General features: G+C 32.2%; 1 protein-coding gene across 1 annotated transcript; it reads left to right on the top strand.

Moving 5' to 3' along the window:
- The first annotated feature begins 1,342 nt into the window (after positions 1–1,342).
- On the top strand, positions 1,343–6,822 carry LOC139849473 (uncharacterized). Its single transcript, XM_071839130.1, has 2 exons — positions 1,343–1,690; positions 6,655–6,822. Exons 1-2 carry the CDS (start codon positions 1,343–1,345, stop codon positions 6,820–6,822), a joined length of 516 nt encoding a protein of 171 aa, XP_071695231.1.
- Positions 6,823–11,299: the final 4,477 nt, after the last annotated feature.

Raw genomic sequence — 11,299 nt, forward strand, 5'->3', positions numbered from 1 at the left:
ATTCAAAGTTGATTTTGAAAAGGCGTATGATACCGTTAATTGGGAATTCTTATACCATATGTTTGTTGTGTTGGGTTTTGGAATTAGATGGCGGAATTGGATAAAAATGTACTTATACAACGCGAAAACTTCGATTTTAGTTAATGGCAGTCCAATCGGGGAATTTCGTTTACATCGGGGACTTCGTCAAGGGGACCCGATCCGTCCTTTTTTATTCCTAATTATCATGGAAGGTTTACACATTTTATTGAAATAAAAGGTGGAAGCGGGTTTGATACACGGGGTGAAAGTGGGAAGCTCAAATGTTAATATTTCACACCTTTTTTATGCAGATGATGCAATCATTATTTCAGAGTGGAATAGAGAAAGCTTCTCAAATACTCTATAGACTCTTAATGAATTTTACAACTTGTCAGGTCTTAAAATTAATGTGACCAAATCACATCTTTATGGCCTAGGGGTTGATGACTTTCAAGTTGATGCATGTGTTCATGAAATGGGTTGCTCGAAAGGTATGTTCCCGTTTACTTATTTGGGTTTACCTATTGGTGTTAAGATGAACACAATTGCGAATTGGAAACCTTTAGTAGATCGGTTTTACAAAAAGTTGTCGGATTGAAATGCAAAACTTTTGTCGATTGGTGGTAGGTTAACACTTGTAAAAGCGGTGTTGGAAAGCTTAGGTGTTTACTACTTATCAATGTTTAAATGTCCGAAGACGGTGCTAGATAAATTGGAAAGTTTAAGAGCCGGTTTCTTTTGGGGTAGTACCAAAAATGATAAAAAAAAAATGCATTCGATTTCTTGGGAACAAGTGTTAGGTTCTCTTGACAAAGGGGGCTTGAATGTTGGTAGTCTACGTTCTTATAATTATGGCCTTTTATTCAAATGGTTATGGAGGTTTATAAACTCTCCTAGTTCGATGTGGGCATTGGTTTTGAAAGCATTGTATAAAACAAAAGCAGGTTTGGATGGCTCTACAATCTCATGTAAAGGTGTATGGTACAATATTATTAATACTTTCAATAAAGTTAAAGAAAAAGGTCTTTTACCGAATAACATTTTAAGAGCAAAAGTTGGTAATGGGAGTTCTATACTTTTTTGGAAGGATAATTGGCTTGGTAATGGTACATTAAAAGAAAAGTTTGGAAGATTATTTCATTTGGATTCAGACGAAAACTGCACACTTGCGGTTCACCTTGGATCCGAGGGGTGGAGATGGGTTTGGAAACGCACACTTGGCACTAGGAATACAGTGTTACTTAATGAAATGCTAGCGAGTATCGGTCAGGTTGCCATCTCAGACTCAATCGACACATGGTAGTGGGTTCTCGAGGATGTTATGGAGTACACAGTCCATGACACTATAATGTTTCTGGATGATGGCACGTTACCTTCGAATCAGGTTGTTACTAGATGGTTAAAATGCATTCCTAGAAAGATTAATGTGTTTCTTTGGTGGGTGGCATTAGATAGACTCCCGACCGGAGATAATCTTGCACGTCGAGGAATTAATATTGTGGATATTGGCTGCGTATCTTGTTCATGGGGGATAGAAATGTCTCACCATGTTTTATTTGGGTGTGATCTCGCCTTAGATATTTGGCGTAAATGCAGGTTATGGTGCAACATTCAAATGCCGGTTTTTTCGAATTGGTCAGAGTTTGTGGGATGGTTCGATGGGTGGATGGTAAATGAAGTCACGAAGAACAAGTTGTACTCAATCGTTGCGGCCTAGCTTTGGAGTCTTTGAAGGTTCAGAAATAGTGTTGTTTTCCCCAATGACACTTTGAAGAAAGATTGTTTGTTTGATTTCATTTGTAGTATTGCTTTTTTGTGCGTTTCTAGTAGATTAAAATGTAATTTATCTTGGAACGATTGGCTTGTAAAGCCTTTGTAATGTTGTTGGTTTTTGGCCTTCTAACTGATTGCTAGAGGGTTATTTGTTTAATAAAATTTTGATGTTAAAAAAAAGCATAGTCAACTTAATTCAATTAAGTCTCGCATCGTGTGTACGTATGCGATTCGTGATATAGTGTTTAGCCCAAGTCCATATCAAATGGATATAGGGTGTATATGTACGTGATGTAATGTGTAGCCCTACATGCAGCATAGTGAAGCAAACAGTGCAAGCATGGTGCATAAAAGTCATCCAAGTATACGGCTATAGAATAGACTCACTAATGCGCCCTATGGTTGGACACACTAATGCATCCTAGTTCCTTATAGCCAAAGCACTAATACCAACTATAACACCCCGTCAAAATCCATTTACGGAATGTTAATTCTGGTCCTAGTGCTTGGCTTGACTTCTATGTAACAGCAAAGTTCTACATCGAAAGCAACTAATACCTGAGATAAAACATGCATAACGGGTCAACATAAAGTTGAGTGAATATACAGGTTTAAGTAAATAGTTCATCGTATATTTCATAAAACAGTTTCCATAAATCATTTATCGAAAAATAGTTCTCAAAATCGTATATCAGTAATCGGTATCCGAAAATCAGTATTCAGAAAATCAGTAAACATTTATCAGTATAAAACCATCAAGGTTTAATGTCAAAAATTTGCATACAGCAAATGCTAAGTATTAAACTGTTTGTAATCAGCGGTGTCAAGTTTCAACTGAGTAGGTGTGATGGGTGTCAAGTTTCAACTGAGTAGGTGTGATGGCCCCGTCAATACACTTAACGGCTCTGTCACTTGGTCCCACAGCTTGATCGAACTTTAAATGAATTTAATAAACAACATTGCATTCTTTTATTTCAAAAGTTTTCCAAAAAGGAAATTTACCAAAATAAGCAGTTTAACAAACCCAACATATTAATATCCAAAGTTGACATAAAACGTTGTCAACCAAACACTCACAAGTTTAATAATTTAAAAAGAGAATGCAAGTTTAAGGTTTCATAAATCATTAACAAAATCTGCCCAAATGCATACAGACTCTTCTAACACAGTGGAAGCATCAAACAAATCAAGTACCTATGAAACATGCGAGTAAACTGTCAACTAAAATGTTGAGTGAATTATAGGTTTAAATAAATGTATAAACTTTGGACCACAAGATTTAAAATGTTAGAAAACATAAAACATTATTCCATTAACAATGAGCCACCTGGTAACAACTTAACCCTTTATTTACCCTTGCCAAACACAATATATATACACCGAACAAGTGTATCTTCAAATAAATACGAAGTACTAATACTTCCCAATTATAAATTGCTAGCGCGAATAGCTCGAAATGGGGTTGTCAAACCCGATAGATCTATCCATAGGATTCGCGTTCACCAACAGAAACCATTGATTACAGTTACCAGACCTATGAATATTTTTGTTCAACTCATAATGAATAATTTAACTTTAATTGCCACTTGTGTCTAAACGTAAAACAAAATGCATGTAATCACATCCCAAAAATACTTTAAAAAGTATGAAAAACGGGACTATAACTCACCTTAAAGCAAATGAAGTAACCACACAAAAAGCGAACAGCAAACGAAGTAAAGTGATCAAGAATGATCACAACGCCGACCTATAAATAAAGCAGGTCGATATAAATAACTAACTTAGGTCAAGTCTTAGTATGATAGTTATAGTACTTATTGCAAGTAAACATAGAACAACACTCAACATGCTTTGGTTTGATCAGAACAGCGTAAGGAAACATACTTTCTATTTTCAGCAGGTTTCCATTTTTGGAAAGTTTCTATTTTAGGAAAGTTTCTATTTTAGGAAAGTTTCTATATTTTGGAAAGTTTCCATATTTAGAAAGTTTCTATTTTTGAAAAGTTTAATAGTTAGGAAAGTTTCCTTAATTAGAAAGTCAACAGAAGTCAACTGAAAGTCAAAGTCAACCGAAAGTCAACTCAAAAGTCAACATTGGTCAAACGTAGTCAACATTGAATTTTAAAGTATAAGTTATATTAATAATATAAGTTATAATGTTATTAAAAGTCAAATATGTATAATTATGTCATATCATAAGTTTAATTAAATTAAATTGAATTATTAAAGTTAACATAAGTTTAAATGATATAATTAGTATAACATAAGTATTTAATTAATTAATTAAACATTAATCATAATATAAGTATTATTAATTAATAATAAATTTTAATCCTATCATAAGTATTATTAATTAATAATGAATTATTAATCATATAATAAGTTTCTAATTATAATCATTAAATCATAAGTATTTAATAATTAAATTATAATTAAATAATAACTAAGCCTTATAATAATTAAATAATAATCTTTATTATAAGTCTTATTATAATAATCTCATAACATAAGTTTAATACTTATCATAAGTATTTTTCATTAATAATAAAAATATTATTAATCATAAGTTTAATTAAAGTTTCATTAAATCATAAGTAATTAATAAATGATATAATAAATATATATATCATAAGTCTTAAATTAAAGTAATTACTTTTTATATCATAAGTAATTTATTAATAATGGAAGTCATTATTTACAGCATATGTTCCATTTTATAACCATAAGTTTTATTTAAAAGTTCATCGGGTCATAACTTGAGCCCCGTGAATCAGTTTTCGGCGAGTCTTATATATATATCTTCGCCTAACCAACCCACCCGACACATTAGTGTACTCAATAACACCCCAAGAACAGCCACCAAGTTGTGATCAATAGCCATTAATCAACTTGGAGCTTTAATCCGTTCAAAAACATGTTTTAGTCATAGCGGGTGATCCGTGGCTCGGATTTCGATGACCTGAACATGAATCTTCATCCAATCATCAATCCTAACACACTAGTACACCCTAGACACTCTAAAAATGGTCACAAAGTCGGGCCAAACCTGGGACAATTCATTTTTACATTTTGATTTCAATAAAACACTATTTTAATCATATCTAGAGCTCCGGGAATCGAAATAACATGAATCCGGAGTCTAAAATTAATGTCTCGATGAGAGGAACACATCTAAACACTTTAATTTTCCAAAACCATGAAATGTCCCATTCATATCTATTATAAATGATTCACAATAGTTGATTTCATTGCGAGGTATTTGACCTCTATATGATACATTTTACAAACATTGCATTCGTTTTTAAAAAACAAACTTTCTTTACATTGAAAGTTGACGGCATGCATACCATTTCATGATATATCCAACTATAAATGACTTAATAATATTCTTGATGAACTCGACGACTCGAATGCAACGTCTTTTTGAAATATGCCATGAATGACTCCAAGTAATATCTTTAAAATGAGCAAATGCACAGCGGAAGATTTCTTTCATACCTGAGAATAAACATGCTTTCAAGTGTCAACCAAAAGGTTGGTGAGTTCATTAGTTTATCATAAACAATCATTTTCATTATTTTAATAGACCACAAGATTTCCAGATATTTAATTGTACACGTAACCCGAGTACAAAATAACACGCGTAACCCGCGAATTAAAAATCATTCATATGGTGAACGCTTGATAACCGAACTAACAGGATGCATATAGAATATCCCCATCATTCCGGGACTCTCATCGGACATGATAATCGAAGTACTAAAGCATTCGTAACCCGAATGGGACTTGTCAAGGTCCATAGATCTATCTTTAGAATTCGCATCAATTGGGGGGAATTATAATAAACTCCAATTCTTAGGCTACCAAGCTAATAAAAGGGGCATATTCGATTTTGATAATCCAACCATAGAATGTAGTTTTGATTACTTGTGTCTATTTCGTAAAACATTTATAAAAGCAGAGCATGTATTCTCAGTCCCAAAAATATATATTGCAAAAGCATTTAAAAAGGGAGCAAATGAAACTCACAATACTGTATTTCGTAGTAAAAATACATATGACGTCATTGAACAAGTGTAGGGTTGGCCTTGGATTCACGAACCTATATCATTTGTATATATATTAAAATGTATACTTGTAATTGAACAAATATATATATATATATATATATATATATATATATATATATATATATATATATATATATATATATTATTAGTGATACCATTTTTATATCAATAACTTATATTCCATTATATATTCATTTTATATCATAAAAATATAAATTTAGTTATTTTATAAGTAATATATATATATATATATATATATATATATATATATATATATATATATATATATATATATATATATATATATATATATATATATCATTTGTTTATTAAAATATTATTTTTAATAATACTGATATAATATTAGTAATGATAAAAATATTAATGATAATACTAATATTAATAACAATGATAATACTAATAATGGTAACAACAAGATTGAAGGTACACGCTACGCGGCTATATACTATGTTTGAAAAATCTATAAATATAACGGTTGGTGAAGTATTAATGGTGCGAAATTGACCTTTACAGGTTACAGGTTATATATCCGAAATGAACGACTATAATTTACATCATCAATTACCTAACTACTACAAACTTAGATTAACGGCAATTGGAAACTAATTGAGGAAGATAACTGTGGAAGATAATTATCGAACTCTTGCAGATGCTATAATGGCAATAGGGAACTGATTGAGGAAGATAATTATCGAACTCTTGCAGATGCTATATTTGAATCACTGATGTGTGGTGACTGCATCTAATATTTTTGATTGTAAATATTAAGAACATTTGGGACTTAACTGTTGGTACAGAACTGCTAGTGGAACTACCTGAAGAGTACACATTTGAGACGGCATTGGCTGATTTGATTGTGAGTAATAACGCGCGCTTAATAGTTATCACTCACAGTCAAATAAGCCAATGCGGTCTCAAATGTGCACTCTTCGGGTAGTTCCATTAGCAGTTCTGTATCAGGAGTTAAATCTCACATGTTCTTAATATTCCCAATCCAAAATATTAGATGCAATTACCACACATAAGTGATTCAAATATAGCATCTGCAAGAGTTCGATAATTATCTTCCTCAATTAGTTCCCAATTGCGATTATACTGATTTAGAATATTTGTAAGGACTGGTCTGATATCTTCAGAAGTCAGATGTAACTGTCTGATGGCTTCCAATGGCGTTTAGCAATATCTTTGAAGTATACCTAAACGATTAATAAAAAAAGTCAAATTAGTAACACTTTAATTACGAGTACTAATTTATTTGATAATAAAAAATAAAGGAGTTGTTATTTACTTATTAGGACTCCTTTTAATCATTAAAGTTGTTCGAATATCTTCCCCACTGGTAACTTATCAAGATCGAGCTGAAACTCCACAAAACGTTTAAATAATCAATCTACCTAACAGGACACACATGGTAACTTATGTCAAATATCTAACATTTTTTAAAAGTATTACTTGGAGGGAAATTAGCTATGGAGGGGAACTAACCTTTGGAATTGAGTAGTGGATGTATACTTTCCTACTCCGTAAATGCTCATTTCGCAACGCTTGCATGGCAGTTCGAGCAGCACGAATATCGGAGTACGATATCATCAAAAAATATCCTATGTTTACCAGCATGGCCAAGGCGTCCTAATATCGCCGTATTGGTACAAAACACATAATAAATAAATATGTTAGGTCACTAAATATATATATATATATATATATATATATTTTTTTTTTTTTTTTGAAGTCACTAAATATAATTATCAAGAATAAGGCAGACCAAGCAAAACTTTAAACCATAATCTAAAGTAAATTAATTTAAAAAGTTTCAATAAATATTATTATTTACCTCAAATAGAGAGCTTAACTCTGAATCCTAAACGTCATTGAACCCTAAACCCCAAACTCTAAACCCTAGCAATTCATCTTCCTCGTTGTTATTCATCAGGATAGCCCATGCAAAGCAATTATCTGTGTTGAATATCTTGTTTCCCTTGAGAAAAACTGTAAACTGCTAACAAAAATAACTGAATAATTATATGCAGCTATCAACAACTATGATCGATGGATAAAGTAAAGTAAGTAAATATAACAATGAACCGAGGCTCAGATCGATGTATAAAGTCAACTAAGAAAGTATCAAACCGTATGGCTACAACCTGCATTTTGCCCCGCCCGTCAACGATTCTATTTTTTAATTAACACTCAACCAATAGAGTTCGATTTGAGCGTACATTTTTTACCTTTTCAAACAAGAGACTGAACAATAAAGTTCATCGAAAACCAAGAACCACTAAAAAAAAGACTAACAAACGGAGGCTCAAATCGATGCATAAAGTCAACTAATTAATCCTGAATCGTATGGCTGCAATCTGTAGATTGCCCCGCCAGCATACGGTTACAACTTTTATGAACGCTTCCGTATCATACAAAAATGATCACCATTGCCTTTTGTATCTCTCCATATAATACATCTGAAATGGCGAACAACTATAGCAGTTAAGCAGATAATACTATTAACACAAATAACTGAATAATGACATGCAGCTATCAACAACTATCATCGATGGATAAAGTAAAGTATGTAAATATAACAATGAACCGAGGCTCAGATCGATGTATAAAGTCAGCTAAAAAAGTATCAAACTGTATGGCTGCAACCTGCATTTTGCCCTGCCAGTATATGATTCTATTTTTTTATTAACACTCAACCAATAGCGTTCAATTTGAGCGTACATTTTTTATCTTTTCAAATAACAGACTGAACAATAAAGTTCATCGAAAACCAAGAACCACTAAAAAAAAGGCTAAGAAACGGAGGCTCAAATCGATGCATAAAGTCAACTAATTAATCCAGAATCGTATGACTACAATCTGCAGATTGCCCCGCTAGCATACGGTTAAAACTTTTATGAATGCTTTCGTATCATACAAAAATGATCATCATTGCCTTTTGTATCTTTCCATATAATAAATCTGAAATAACTAACAACCATAGCAGTTAAGTAAATAATATTGTTAACACAAATAACTGAATACTGACATACAGCTATCAGTAACTATGATCGATGGATAAAGTAAAGTAAGTAACTGTAACAATGAACCGAGGCTCAGATCGATGTATAAAGTCAACTAAGAAAGTATCAAACCGTATGGCTGCAACCTGCATTTTGCCCCGCCAGTATACGATTCTATTTTTATATTAATAGTCAACCAATAGCGTTCGAATTGAACATACATTTCTTATCTTTTCAAACAACAGATTGAACAATAAAGATCATCGAAAACCAAGAACCACCTAAAAACCCGGCAAAGAAACCGGGGCTCAAATCGATGCATAAAGTCAACTAATTAATCCTGAATCGTATGGCTGCAATCTGCAGATTGCCCTGCCAGCATACGGTTACAACTTTTATGAGCGATTCTGTATCATACAAAAATGATCATCATTGCCTTTTGTATCTTTCCATATAATAAATCTGAAATAACGAACAACCATAGCAGTTAAGCAAATAATACTGTTAACGCAAATAACTGAATAATGATATGCAGCTATCAACTACTATTATCGATGGATAAAGTAAAGTAAGTAAATATAACAATGAACCAAGGCTCAGATAGATGTACAAAGTTAACTAAGAAAGTATCAAACCGTATGGCTGTAATCTGCATTTTGCCCCGCCAATATTCGATATTTTTTTTTTACACTCAATCAATAGTGCTCGAATTGAACAAACCATTTTCTAAGTTTTCCAACAATAGTTCGAACAATAAAGATCATCGAAAACCAAGAACCATCTAAAAATCGGCTAATAAAGCCAAGTTGATGCATAAACTCAACTAATTAATCCTGAATCGTACGGCTGCAATCTGCAGATTGCCCCGCCAGTATATGCTTACAATTTTTATCAGCGCGTATATAGCAGACAAAATTGATCATCATTGCCTTTTGTATGTTTCCATAAAATATATCAGAAATAAAAATCAACCATAATAGTTAAGGAAATCTAACTGAAAAATTAAAATACAAACAACCATCATGTTCATTCACCCATTCTCTAATTACCTTTATACTCAATACTCAGATTTGTAACTGTACACTCGTAGATGTAAAAACACGAGGAGTTCATGCGAATAGATTACAGGTTCATAAATGTCCTTATTACATATATAAGAGACTAAACAAACAATGACATAAATATTTGTACCAAAACTCTACATAGTTGATGAACTAACCAAAACCAGCATGAGTAGATACTTTCCATTCTATTACATGATCAAACACTGTTGGTTTATCAAACACTGGTTATTTCAGTGTAGCTAAAACAAAAACAAATATTCAATGTGTATTTGCTATGTGGTAGTAAGTTCTAGTAATCTATTTAGGCATTTCATCAATCTTAACTTGGTATGCTTATAAAATAATAAATTTCCTTACATAGATAGATATAAAGAATTTTGTTCTGGTAGCTATTTTAATCATGTTCTTTACAAAGAAAACATTAAATTCAAAACACATAAACTAACATTACCAAGCATACAATCTATACCTAACTGAGCTTATATTTAATAATCAAATTGAAAAATGGGATAAATAACAACATTAAAAACCAACACGATACATTACCTCTTTGAGTTTGTAAATTCGTTGGAAACACTGACAGCCGAAAACAACTTGAAGACTTCCAATAACGGCATAAATACCAGCTAAAAAAACAATCATCATCACCTGAAACATTTTTCAGAAATACATGCTAATAAGCATTTTCAAAACACATAAACCCCAAAATTAAATGAAAATCGTTCAAAGAAACCCTAAACTTACCAATCCCAATTCAAACAACAAAGTAAAGTCTCTAGATCTACTATTGTTGTTGGGGTGACAATCGGTTGTCATCGCTTCGTTGCTGATGACAATCGACTGTCATCGCTTTCTTGCTGATTTAACACTTAAAAATTAAAAACACAAACCCTAAACAAAAAGGAGCGAATGTTACCTGCGGAGAATATGCAATTGAAGAAGATGATAGATCACCTGCGGAGAATATGCAATCGAAGAAGATGATAGATCGAGGAGATGGTGAAGATGTTGGATGGTGATGGATCAGAGGAGATGGTGAAGATCTGAGGATAGATATCGTATGGTGATGGATCAGAGAAGATGGTGAAGATCAGAAGATATGGTTTATCCTAGCACGCTACGCCTTTTTGTGTGGTGGAGAATTGCCAACCGTGAACAGTAATAATATGTGAGGGGAAATGCTAAGTGGACCAATGGAGTTGAAGAGTTTAGTTCCCCTAATAGTAGATGGGTAATACTCAATATTAATAACTATAAAAATAATAATTTTGATGTTAGTGATAGTTATGATAAAATTTTTAATAATAGTATAATAATAATGATACTCATGATAATATTAATAATAATA

This window comes from Rutidosis leptorrhynchoides, chromosome 5 (genome assembly GCF_046630445.1).
Source record: "Rutidosis leptorrhynchoides isolate AG116_Rl617_1_P2 chromosome 5, CSIRO_AGI_Rlap_v1, whole genome shotgun sequence".
Lineage (NCBI taxonomy): Eukaryota > Viridiplantae > Streptophyta > Magnoliopsida > Asterales > Asteraceae > Rutidosis > Rutidosis leptorrhynchoides.